The sequence below is a fragment of the Protopterus annectens genome, chromosome 14.part0 (genome assembly GCF_019279795.1).
Source record: "Protopterus annectens isolate FY-2018-M chromosome 14.part0, PAN1.0, whole genome shotgun sequence".
NCBI lineage: Eukaryota > Metazoa > Chordata > Ceratodontiformes > Protopteridae > Protopterus > Protopterus annectens.
The window spans coordinates 478,139,370-478,152,929 of record NC_056748.1 but is presented as its reverse complement, the minus strand read 5'-3'; the positions used below and the strand labels follow the sequence as shown (position 1 = coordinate 478,152,929).

The window sequence follows — 13,560 nt, the reverse complement described above, 5'->3', positions numbered from 1 at the left end:
GTTCAGTATATTTTGTGCTATTTTGCACTAGTTCAGTGCATATCTGCGAGTTGCCACTTAGATTCTTAACATTGCTAAAGAAGGCTTTGTGGTTATCTTTTGAATCCTTGGCTATTTTTCTTTTGAAGTTAGCCTTGAATCATTTCATGAGGGACCTCAGTTTCTTACTGATACTGACCAGGATGTCTTTCCTTCTTGGGATTTGCTTTTTTTCTGAACTAGTTTCCTCCTTTTATTGTATAGCCTGTTTATTGCAGGGGTCAATCAAACTGGTTTCCTTCTCTTAGAGGAGTGAGTCTTGGTTTTGCTAGGGATGGCACAATTCATACATCCTTGTAGGTGCTCACAGAGTGCATTTGTAAAAGTTTCTGCATCTTGGGCAGCGTTATCCTTTAGTGTGGGGGCTGTGAAACTTACCACCTCTGTCTTAAGTAAGGTGAAGTTTGCTTTAGAAAAGTTTTTTTTTACTGTGGTTTCCTTAGTTGGGGGTGGTGGGGGGGGGGTGTGAACATCCAGAGTGATTAGTTTATGATCTGATCTAACCAGTGACGGGTTGACCTCCGGTGTGGAACACCTGTCAACCATGTTGGTGATGACCAGGTCCAATATGTTTTCACCGCTGGTAGGGGAGTTTACCAGCTGATCCAGGGTGTTTGACTTGATGAATTCCAGGAAGCGCTAGGACTGGGAATTAGTACTCGAGTAGTTTTTCCAGTGAAAGGTAGGGTAATTGAAATCGCCCAGTATCAGGGTGTTTGGTAGGACCTTCTTGTTTTCCAGTGTCTCCAGAAAGGTGGAGTGGTAGTCCAGGGTCATGGAGGGTGATATGTAGCAAGCCACAATTTGCACTGCAGATGTGTCCAATGTTATTTGCACATGGATGATCTCAGAGGTATCATGCTGCGCCACTAACCTGGAGGTGTAGGTATTCTTGATGAATATGGATACACCCTCTCCTTTTGTGTTTCAGTCCGTGTTCTATGGCCGAAACGTGTGGTATGAGATGTAGCCCGGTAGTGCTGGGGTGTTCTCTGGAGCCTTGAACCAGGTTTCAGTTACTACACAGATGTCGACGTTCTCCATACTGAGGAGTGCTTCGATCGCGTGTATTTTGAGATTTAAACTCCTGGCACTGAGTAGCATAACCCTCAGATTTTTGTTAATCCTGCTGTTTACGGAGGTGGGTTTGACTTTTGAGCCTTGCCTAAAAAAGGCACTATGGGGGCAGCAAGAGCCTTGGCAAGAATTCGAAAGCCTAGGGGTGTGACAGGGGCAAGCTGTCTATTGCGAAGCAACGCAGCTTGTCGAGCATGTCGTCCCAGGCTGACAGACTCTGGATCCCCTATGAATGACACCAGAAGCTTAGCCAATTGTTGAAATTGATCATTTTTTCTTTATATCCCAACTTAACATCTAGCTGCTATACAATACTTTAGCAGCCAGACTTGTTTCTATTAAGATACAGTTTATTTACAATAGGTATTCTGACTGGGCTATCCCAATCAATGCACATATACTGGAATAATAATGAGGAGCTATTGTATAATTTATAACTTGCTCTATCCTAAGATGGTCATGGTGGGGCAGCCAAAATAGTGTGATTCTGATGCCATTTCCAGACAGGATTTCTTCTGCTCACAATGCCCCTATGTGCTATCAAATTGTTTTCTTTTGCCTTCAGTATCCAGTCTCCACTGACTTAAAATAGCAGTAATCTGACTTATTTTTTTCATGTCTCTGTAGACTTTTTCCAATAACTTCAATAGATTTTAATCATTTGAAAGTTCCTAAACATATTATATTCTTTTCTTGGCTCACTGAGAAAGAAGTACATAAACTAAACTTTTTATATAAAGAGAAAATGAGACAGTTTCATGTTGCTATCTTTTAAGGGCTAGTTAAGGAAATTTCCCCCAAGCATGTGAAATCATTTTTAGCAAATTCAGCAAATGTTCCTACAGATATACACACATCAAATTAGTAAAAAAACAAAAAACCTGTTTTCTAGTGTAATGTGAAGACATCATTTAAAAAAGGTATTTTTGTTCAAGCAGACTCATCTCTACCCAGTTCATCTCAGAATTACCAGTCTTTATAATCAGTGTTGTCTTTCTGACCCTGTGGGAAGAAAAATACCTATGTATCAGAAATTAATCCTGTGACTGTTGGTAAAATAAAACTCAGACAGTGATAATGACTTGAAAGCATTCTAAATGGGTAAACTTGGGCATAACAATGGTGACAAGTGATCCTACACAATGGGATTCATGCCTACATATGCATCATGAAGCAAACATGGTGTGGCAGACCACACAGTTTACAAGTAAATTCATAACCAATAAGTGCAAGACATGATGATGGGTTGAGGGTGGATGGATTGATGGATGGTCTGATGGATGGACAGATTACATGGTGATGGTCTCATAATGCAGCACATATGGAAGGGTTCCAGTCTTGAATTGTGCCAACTTCCAGATTTGTTTCCATTAACAGAAAAAAAATTAAAAGTTTATAAGTTTCATGTTTCTGCTAGCAGAAAAGGAGTTAACAAGTCTATTTTTTTTTCATTTCTATTAAAATACAATAAAAGCAGTTTAAATCTAATAAACATGCTTTTTGTTACTCACAGTTCTGGGCAGGGAGCAAATAAAAGCCATTAACAGCACAATAAGTCGACTTTGGTGCCCTTCAGGGTCTTCTCTCTGCATTTAACAAAGAAAGAAAGAAAAACAGAAATTAACCTGGAGGACAGATTAAAGGAGACAGATCCATACAATCTAAGGTCAATCTTAGACTCGTGAGATCTCATATATACAGTAAACTAAAATTCTTGTCCACCTAAGAACACAACTTCCCATGTACAAAGGACTACAACTCTTCAGAGTCCCCACTTCTAACTAATCAAGTACCAATGTCAATACCAGTATACAAGTGACAAGGTTTTTCAAGCTACTGTCAAGTTAATTATTTGGGCATATAAAGGCTGCATTCTCTGTTGTCTGCCATTGATGATGTCCTCTTAATAACCTCCACTAATGAACTCTGGATAGTGATTCAAAGGATGTGATTAGAAATACAAGGTAGAAATTAGAGTCTTTTGTAGGGTTGCTGAGCTCATTCTGTCTGAGACTAAGAAGCCTGCAATCCATTAAGATCTTGAAATACAGTCGCTGCTCCTCAGGACTGACTGGAGTCAGTCAAAATGGTCTGGGCATCTAGTATGGATATCCCTTGGATGGCTCTGACAGGAAATGCACCATATGTGTCTCACTGGGAGAAAGCCCAGGGCATACAAAAATTATATTGTTCAGACACTGCAAAAATGTCTTGGCATCCCACAGGAGGAGCTGGAGACTGTTGTAGGAGATACAAATGTTTTCCCTATCATGTTTAGCTGGCTGCCACTGTAAAAAGTACAGTTTTGTACCTACCATAAATGTAGATGTTCGAGTGTTCACCCTGCTGCAGTCATCACACTTGGGTTATTCTGTCGTCAGGCGGTCCCGCAGTCGGCCGGATTTCCAAAGTCTTGGTCTGACGTCGGTTGTTGTCGTCTCATCCTTGACGTCAGTGCGCCAGGGGTACATATATTGCAACCGATGCCATTTTCTTCAGTTTTCTTGCCCCAGATGTCAGGTGCCCCCAAAAAGGTGATCCAAATTAGTACCAAAAGGTGAAAACACTGTACAAACACAAAATCCCTTCAGCTATAAGCAAATACATCAGTAAGGCATAGCAAGGATTTAGCCAGTAGATCAGAGGGGTTGGAGGGAGGGTAACCTGGACTGCAGCAGGGTAAACACTCGAACATCTACATTTATGGTAGGTACAAAACTGTACTATGTTCATCGTGTTACCCTGCTGCAGTCATCACATTTGGGTTGAGTCCCAAAGCTAAGGTAGGGTGGAGGCATCATAGAGGGTTAGTGGAGACAATGAGGCCCTGCAGAACTGCAGTGGCGAAGCCTGCCCTAGACTTAGAATAAAGAGGTAAGTGATAGTGTTTGGTGAAGGTGTGTACAGAACTCCAAGTTGCAGCTTCTAAAATTTCCTTGGTTGGAACCCCCCTGAGAAAGGCTGTAGCGGTAGCTGTTGCTCTGGTAGAGTGGGATCTAATGGTAGGAGGAACTGGTTTCCCATGATGGGTATAGCAGAATCGTATGCAATAGCCTATCCATTTAGAAATGGTTTGCTTGGATATGGCCCTCCCTTGAGAAGCTGTAGCATAGGAAACAAAGAGCTGGTCAGTTTTTCTGAAAGCCTTAGTTTTATCCAAGTAGTAACAAAGCTGCCTGTGAATGTCCAAGGAATGCAGCAGTCTCTCACCTTTGTTCTGTGGATTGGGGAAGAAAGTGGGTAGGTGGATGGTTTGATTTAAAGCTACACTGGAAACCACCTTAGGCATGAAGGAAGGATTAGTTCGTAGAGAAACTCTGTCTTGATGAAAAATGAGAAAAGGTTCCACTGCCATAAGTGCCTGTAATTCTGAAACTCTCCTAGCAGAAGTTATTGCCAGGAGCAGGGCAGTCTTCCAAGATAGGAACTGAAGGTCTGCAGAAAAAGCTGGTTCAAAGGGAGGTAGCGTTAGTTTTTCCAGAACAAAGTTGAGGTCCCATGTAGGTGTAGGAGCTCTTCTAGGTGGTCTAATGTTTTTTGCCCCTCTGAGGAACTGCCTTAGGAGGGGATTTGAAAATAAAGGTGGATTTGTGTCGTAGTGAGCTGAAATAGCTGAAGCATGGATTTTAATTGAGGAGAAGGAAAGTCCTTTACGCAACATCTCAGCTAAATACTGCAGAATGTGAGGCATATGAGGCTGAGTTGTGTCTTGGCCTTTAGCTTGGTTCCAAGCAGAAAACCTTTTCCATTTGTCCGAGTAAGTCTTCCTGGTGCTTGGCCTCCTGGCTTTTAGAATAACATCCAGAACTGCTTGTGAAAGAGGGAATGGTTGGATGCTTAATTGATTTGCCATGCAGCCAGGTTTAAGGTTTTGATCTGGCTGTGTAGAATCTGCTTGTCTTGCTGCGTGAGCAAATGAGGTATTTGAGGCAATATCCATGGTGGGCTGTGAGCCATATTCTTCAATAGCGGGTACCAGTGCTGGCGTGGCCAGTCTGGGGCTATGAGAATCATTCGAGGTTTCTCCTTTTTGACCTTCAAAAGAACCTTTGTGAGAAGAGGTAATGGAGGAAAGGCATATGCTGTCAGGTTTTTCCAACTGAAGGAGAGAGCGTCCACTTTCCAAGCTTGATGGTGGAATGTCCTAGTACAAAATTTTGTCAGCTGGTAGTTTTGAGGACTGGCAAACAGGTCTATATTTGGTAGGCCCCATCTTTGAGTTATCATTGTAAATATTTGTGAGTCTAGCTTCCACTCGTGGGGATCTTTGATGTTTCTGCTTAGGTCATCTGCCAATGTGTTTTTCTGTCCTGGCAGGAATTGAGCTTGTAACTGGACTTGGTAGGCCAGAGCTGTGTTCCATAAAATTATTGCTTGCCTGCAAAGAGGGTAGGAATGTGTGCCCCCTTGTTTGTTTATGTACCACATTACTGTGGTGTTGTCAGTCTTTATTGCAAGTTGTCCAGGCTGTAGTAGATCCTTGAAGGCTGTCAGAGCTTTCTGTACAGCTAGTATCTCTTTTTGGTTTATGTGCAGTTTTCTTTGTTCTGCAGTCCATAGACCTTGAATGCATTGCCCTGCCATGTGTGCCCCCCAGGCATAATCTGAAGCATCTGTTGTGATAGTTTGCCTGGGTGGGGGCAAGGTGAAAGGCTGACCCTTGTTGAGGTGACATGCCTGTGCCCACCATAGAAATTCCTGTTGAAGGCAGGGAATGAGAGATATCACTGTGTCCAAGCTGTGGCTGTGTTGAGACCACACGCTTTTTAGGTACCACTGTAATTTCCTCATATGCAGTTTTGCAAATGGTATTATCAGAATGCAAGATGCCATGAAGCCCAAAGCCTGCAGAATTTTTCTTGCAGTTAATTGGGTCTTTGTTGCCATTGTCTTGAAATATTGAATCAGTTGTAATTGCTTGTCTGGTGTAAGATAAGCCTTCTGGGCCGTTGTGTCCAAGCTGGCACCCAGGAATGTCATTTTTTGTGAGGGTACTAGTTTTGACTTCTTTTCGTTTACTGTGTACCCCAGACAATTTAGTAGATGCTTCACAAAAGCCAGGTGTTGTAAGAGAATGTCTTTTCTTTCTGCTTGGATGAGGCAGTAGTCTAGGTATGGATATATTTGAATTCCTCTTTGTCTGCAGTATGCAATTACTGGTGCCAGGCACTTTGTGAATACTCTGGGCACAGTAGATAAGCCAAAGGGCAGTGCAGAGAATTGATAATGGGTTGAACCTGCAATGAATCGGAGGTATCTTCTGCAACTTTGTCTGATAGGGACATGCAGGTATGCCTCCTTGAGGTCCACCGTTACCAGCCATGCTTCCTTGCCCAACATGGGAAGTAGCTGCTGTAGTGTTAGCATCTTGAATTTGGGAACTTGTAAGTAAGTGTTTAGAATTGAAAGGTCCAGAATTGGTCTCCAAGCATTTTCTTTTCTGGGTACTAGGAAGAGTCTTGAGTAAAATCCTGGGCCTTGCTCTTGAGTTGGTACCCTTTGAATGGCTCTCATAGCCATGAGAGCTGTAATTTCTTTTTGAGCCTCTGCCCTTTATTTTTGTGGCAGGTTTGGCATTCCTCTTTTTATTGGCAAGGTGTGAAAGTGGAATCTGTATCCTCGTAAAATTATGTCTAGGACCCATTTGTCCTTTGTGACCATGTGCCAGTTGTCTGCAAATAGTGCTAGTTTTCCCTCCAGGGGGGCTGACAAAAGAGCTTTGTTTGGCCAGCTGAGGTGCAAGTCATTGAGTTTGCCTTCTGGTGGGTTGAGACCTGTCTTCTCCTCCCTTCTGGGTTGTAGTGCCCCATTGGCGAGGTTTATACTGAGCTTGTGGTTGTCCTCTGCCCCTTGGGCACCTGTATTTACCCCTCTGAGGCCTGTCAGTGGCTGGAAAGGACCAATTTTTTGTTGGCCAGTTTCTGCTGAAGCGAGGGGGTTGTACTTGTAAGAAATCTTTGACTGTCTGCATTGATTTTGCCTTATCTTCCATTCTCTTTAAAACTTCTTCTGCTTTAACACCAAAAAGAACATCCTGCTGTAAAGGAGCATCTAGTAGTTTTGCTTTAACATGATCAGGCAGACTTTGTTCCTTTAACCAGGCATGCCTACGTATAACTGATCCAGTGACAGCTGCTCTGCAGGAGGCCTCTAAAGAATCAAACCCATATTGTAAGGTATGTTTGCCCACCTGCTCGGTAGCTTGCAACAAATCCTGTACTTCTTTCAATTCAGATTGTTGAGGGAGGGTGGTTATATTTTGTTTTAACTGAGAGATCAGAAATTGCTGATACTTAAGCATATGAAATTGACAGTTTAGAGCTCTCATAGCTAAAGTGGCTGAGGTGTAAACCTTTTTCCCCCATCTGTCTAGTGCTCTTGAATCCCTTTCAGAAGGTACTGGATTTTTAGCCATGGAAGTCTTGGCCCCCTTGGGACCCTGGGAGATAGTCTCTGGGTCAGCTACTGGGCTTTTGTAAAGACATTTGTGGGAGTCAGGTACTCTGTAGTATCTGTCAAGCTTAGCCAGGGCAGGAGGCAGAGAGTCAGGGTTGAAACTGGATTCTAAGTAGACATAATCCACAATGTCCAAAACAGGAGGGATGGCTAGAGGTCTGTGTTGGGGGAGTAAAAGAAACTCTCTGAGCCTTTTCTTGGAATCAGAGTAATCCTGACCTTCCCAGTGGAAATGTTCCCTCATAGTGTGTAAAGTTTCCTCAAAAGAGTAATCTTTTGGAGGGGAAGCTGAGGGAATAGAGTCCTCAGCATCAGAATCTTCATAAGGAGAGAAGGAATAGTCTTGGTCCTCAGAGGAGTCCGCAGAAATAAACAGTTGTTCAGAGGAAGCAGATTCTTCCTCTTGTCTAGGCCTTTTGTCAGGAGGAGGCTGAGAACCCCTGATAAGAGAAATCAAATCTTCAGCCATCTTAAGCATCTGTTTCTTAGGCATAGGGCCTTGAACAGGAGACTGAAGTGAAGCCTTTATCGATTTGGAAGGAGTCTTCGACTTGGAAAATGTTTTGACTGTAAGAGTAGTCGGTCTGAAAACACCTTCAGAAACCGATGGTGTTTCAGAGGCACCGACATCCTTGGAAGGTAAATCGTCGGTAGGGCCTGAAGTAAAAGGCTGCGTCGGCCTAGTACATTCCGTCAAAATATCTGTAGCGGTCTCGGTTTCCTGAACTGCAGTAGTCAGAGGCTGCGTCGGAGCCTCAGATAACCGGAGACCGGATCAACCGAGGCCTCGGAATCGGGCTTAGGCCTGGGCTGTCGATCCTTATCCCTGCGCTTTTTGTGCACGCCGGTAGTCGGTATCTCCGACGGCATGTTATAATTAAATTTTCTGCCAAAAAAGTGTCGTGCGAAATCAAATAGTCTTTTAATAGTACGTTTATTAAATCTAGCACAAAAACAACAAGAAGTGACGTCGTGATCAGGGCCTAGGCAAGGTATACAATAAGAATGAAAATCCTTATGAGGTATTTGCTTCCCACAAGAAATACAATTGTTAACTTTTTCTGACATCGGTCTGAGGCAAGAAAAGTTTCCCCAACGGGGTACTTAGCTTTGTAGAAGACTTCAGTCTGAAATTCGAATTCGAAAATCTCAAGAGTCGGCCGACCGGCACTTGCGAACTGCTTCTGCTTCAGGCAGCACGCAGCAAGAAAGACTGAAGAAAATGGCGTCGGTTGCAATATATGTACCCCTGGCGCACTGACGTCAGGGATGAGGCGACAGCAACCGACGTCGGACCAAGACTTTGGAAATCCGGCCGACTGCAGGACCGCCTGATGACAGGATAACCTAAGTGTGATGACTGCAGCAGGGTAACACGATGAACATCTTACCAAGACAAGTGGTTCAGAAGCTAGATGAATTAATTAAGCTAAACAAGCCCATCTTCTGCTACTTTCCTAGCTAATATTCAATATTGCATTTTTCAATTAAATTCACAGCCAGAATAAATTATGCTGCTTTAAAACAATGGTATATAATCTGTTTTCCCATGAATTTACTTAGCAGCATCTAAATACTTTACAAAATCTTGTTGTTGCTTACTACCACCTGAGTAAAAAGATGTTTAAAATGTTACACAAATTGACATTTAAATTGTTAAAAGACGACCACAAGCAAAAACTGAAAAAAAAAAAGTATTTTATATTTTTTTGAAAGTGCATTACTCCTTATAGCACAATCTGCTAAAAACAGTAACACATTACTGTTTATATCACTATCTGCTATAAACAGTAACATGTTACTGTTTATATCACCACCTGCTTTAGTAAAGTTCTACAGCTCAATGGACTAATCTACAAGAGATTTCCTCAACAATATTTTCCTCCTATGTAAATTATAAGTAGACACTCACCATAACTCTTCCTCTATTTTGTCTGCTTTTGTCCTTCCTCAACTGATGGGTCTTGGATTTGACATCGGATCTATCCTCATCTACTATGATAGACATTTGGTGCAATAGCTCAATCTCCTCCCCTTACCCATAATCCCCATCTTCTCCTTAGCTACCTCAGATCTAGTCGGTCCTCTATTCAATTAACTATCTAGGGTTAAAAACACACAGCCAGTACTTGGATGTGAAGAAAAATGCCACAACCTTGTTAGCGCTTTCGTCCAATTTAATACACTTGAACTTCTTCAGAAAATAACACCCATACATTTTCAGCATTTAAATAAATAACTGCTGTGTCACATGTGATAAAATGATCCAAGGAAATGCATAAAATACTTAATGTGTTATTCAAACATTTAAAAGCACATCACTTTTTCTACAAAGATAAACATAAATAATCAACTTTAAATATGTAAAATTGTCAATGATAATAATTATTATAATCTTTGTGCTTGTACAAAGCACTTTATATTAATCATATAATTTAATCCAGGAAGCTGATCTGCATTTAGTAATCTCTGCCATAGTGTCTCTTTACACTCTAAAAGAACTTTAAAGTTCAGACTAAATTTATCATCCTTAACTTTCTCTAAAATGAAAAAAGAGAATTTTTTGAAGCTGGAACAAGACATGGCGTGTTTAGCTAAACCATTTGACATATCTTTTTTACATATGGCTAGTGTATGTTCATATATGTACGTTTGTTTACTGCTCTTATTGTCTTTCCTATATAAAAATGTTCACATGAACTACACATAGCAACATATACCACATTTCTAGTCTTACAAGTGTAGTGTCCCTTACACTGAATTGTCCTATTGATGTGTTTAAACAATACTGAACTAGTCCCTGCTACGTGTCTACATTGTTTGCATGTTCCACAGGGAAAGGTACCCAAATTAAAACTAGTGTTGACACTATTACGGTCAAAGGTACCTCTCTCTAAAACAGTCTTTATGTTCACTATCCTTTTGTAAGTAAACAAAGGAAAATTGCCAACTATTTTACTCAAATCAGTATTGCCCAACACTACTTTCCAATTATTCAAAATGGAATTTCTAATAAATACCATCTCATTAGTAATAGGAATAGGAAAGGCCAAAGTGTAATCACTAGATGTTGCATTCACTACTGAATTAACTACAACTAAATTTTGTTTCAAAATAGGACACGCCTTACTAAATCTAAGACCTAAAACTTCTTTTAATATACTGTCCAACCAGGCTTTATCATAACCTCTTTGTGTAAAAAAATCCCATCGGTTTCTGTGTTTCTGTGTGAAAAATCTCATCTCTACTAATTAACCGACTAAGAATGATGAACTGTCCCTTGACAACTCCACCTTTCATAAAAGCTGGATGTAAACTGTCATAGTGTATTTTATTTATTTATTTTAATTTACATTTGTTTACCGGGCTAGTCCAACTGGATATATGTCCATTTTCAGTGGAGGCCTGGGGAGAAAAGCTCCTCTACATATTACTAAACAATGTCAAGATATACATCAATATACAAAAATAGAAAAAAAAAACATATGCAATAAACCTTGAAACAGGCTGTAAAAACTTTTGAGTAGAATCTAAATCTAGGATGGTAAAAAAAAAAAAGAAAAGATGAAGAAGATTAAATACTCTGTTAGAGTTTGAAGAAAAGAAGAAAGAGAAAGGTTGTTAAGGAATCAGATAAAGATGGAAAAAAAAAGACAGCTAACCAGGGTTATTACATGAACATAGCCAATGGTTATTTAGAAAGACTTTTAGTTTAGTTTGAAATAGGGAGAGTGAAGTTAGGGATGTAAGGTCTTGTGGTAACTTGTTCCATATTTTGCCAACTGAGTTGGAAAATGTGGAGTCACCTGCTGAGTTTTTGGATCGGGAGGTTATGAGGGTGGAGAGTATTGGAGTGTTGTCAGGGTGATGTAGGGCATTATGGGCAATAGTGAGTTGATAGTATTGTATGAGGTGTGGTAGTTCCAGCCACCCAAGTTTCTTGAGATTTAAACAATGATGAGTTCTATATGGAGAGGCAGTTGCAAATCTGGCAATGTTATTATATGATGTAGTAAGTTTGTTAAGATTATGTTTAGAAAGATTTGTGTATATGGAGGAAGCATATAAAAGGGTTAAGATTAAGTGGGTTCTAGCTATTGTAGTTTTGGCTTTAGGAGTAAGAAAAGATTTGATTCTGTAGAGAGAGCCTAGTTTTCTGTTGGTAGATTTTATTGTAAGATTGATATGATTGTCAAATTTTAATTGATTGTCAATAGTAATACCCAAGAGTTTTGTTGTTTGGTCAGGAGAGATAATGGTCCCATTATCAGATGTTAGCGTGAAATGAATAGAGGTAGACAAGTGGGTGGGTGGGTGAAAAAGAGCATGAGTTTGGTTTTCTTGGGGTTAAGGAGAAGACAATGATTAGAGAACCATTGTTCTATAGTTGTGAAGGTTTTTTGTGTGAGAGTGAAGTTCTGACTGCGTTGAGGCTGAGCAAATGATGGTAGTGTCATCTGCATATTGAATGCAAGTTGTTTGTGGAGTAGCTAGATGAAGTTCATTAATGAAAATGGAAAACAAAAGAGGACCTAAAATAGAGCCCTGAGGGACTCCTATAGTGGTGGGGAGAAGATCAGAGAGTTGGTTGTCCCATAGAACTGCTTGTTTTTGGTTGTCTAGGTAAGATGTGAACCAGCTTAAGGCAGGATTATCTAGAGAGAAAGACTTTAAACGATGAAGAAGAAGTTGGTGATTGACCATGTCAAAGGCTTTGGACAGGTCTACGAAGAATGCCGAAGAAGGAGTATTATTGTTGCAGTTTTTGTTAATTGAGTCGATGAAGGATAGCAAGGCTGTGCTAGTACTATGGCATGGTCGAAACCCGTGTTGGCAATTAGCCAGGAGATTATAGTCTAGTAGGTGATTAAATAACTGTTTGTGGATACATTTCTCCATAATTTTTGCAAGTGGAGATAGTAATGCTATAGTGCGGTAGTTAGAATACTCAGTAGAGTAACCTCCTTTGAAAAGAGGGATAATATAAGAGATTTTCCAGACTGACAAAGGTAGACTTTCTGAAGATACAACTTTCAAAATGTGAACAATCATAACCGATGGTTAAATGTAAACCCAAAAAAATCAATGTTTTCACCAATGTTGCCCACTGTGAATTGCAAAAAAATTAGTTGACGTGTTCAAAAATTGAACAAATGTGTAAAAAGAATCAACATCCCCTTTCCGTAAAAAGATCAAATCGTCTATGTAACGTTTATAGAATACAATGTTTTCCGATAGGGGATGTGAAATGAGAAACTTATTCTCCCACATTGCCATCACCAGATTTGCAAAACAAGGGGCTACCCGAGAACCCATCGCTATGCTTGAAATTTGTTGAAAAAAAGTATTTTCAAATGTAAAAAAGTTGTTTTCTAATACAAGCTCCATCAAAATACACACTGTATTAACAACATCATTGTCAAAATCAGTGTATTGACTCAAATATTCTCTCAGATATTCTACACCAGTTGTTTGGTCTATACTTGTATATAGAGAAACCACATCTAATGATGCAAATTTAACAGGCATCTCTAACTTGTGTAATTGACTCAAACATTCAAGTAAATGCCATGAGTCTCTCAAATAAAATTGTGATTTTTCCACAACAGGGTTTAAGAGTTTGTCAAGCCAAACTGAGATTGGTTCCGTCTTAGAAAAACTGGCTGACACTATAGGCCTAAAAGGAGGATCCATTCTATTTTTATGTAACTTAGGAATGCCAAATAGTGTCACCAGTTTAGGATATTCAACTAGTAAAAAGTTGTAGACAGAATAATCTAAGTTTCCTTGACTAAATAAGTCAAACAAGTATCCAATCTCAAAAAACTTTGGGTGATGTACTCTTCTGCAACTACTTTGTAACAATTGTTGTCACTTAACAATGAATTAATTGCCAAACTGTAGTCAGAGGACTTCATAACTACAATAGTACCACCCTTGTCTGCTTTCGTAATACGCCAATTCTTATTGTTGGCCAAATCCTTCAGT

The 13,560-nt window shown here is 40.2% G+C and overlaps 1 protein-coding gene across 1 annotated transcript in view; it reads right to left on the bottom strand.

Annotated features, from left to right (window-relative positions):
* MMS19 (MMS19 homolog, cytosolic iron-sulfur assembly component) overlaps nucleotides 1–13,560 on the bottom strand; it is a 2,295,919-nt gene that overhangs the window by 627,566 nt on the left and 1,654,793 nt on the right. Inside the window, exon 20 of the mRNA XM_044055580.1 lies at nucleotides 2,628–2,702. Coding sequence (XP_043911515.1) covers nucleotides 2,628–2,702 — 75 coding nt within the window. The remainder of the gene's footprint in view (nucleotides 1–2,627; nucleotides 2,703–13,560) is intronic.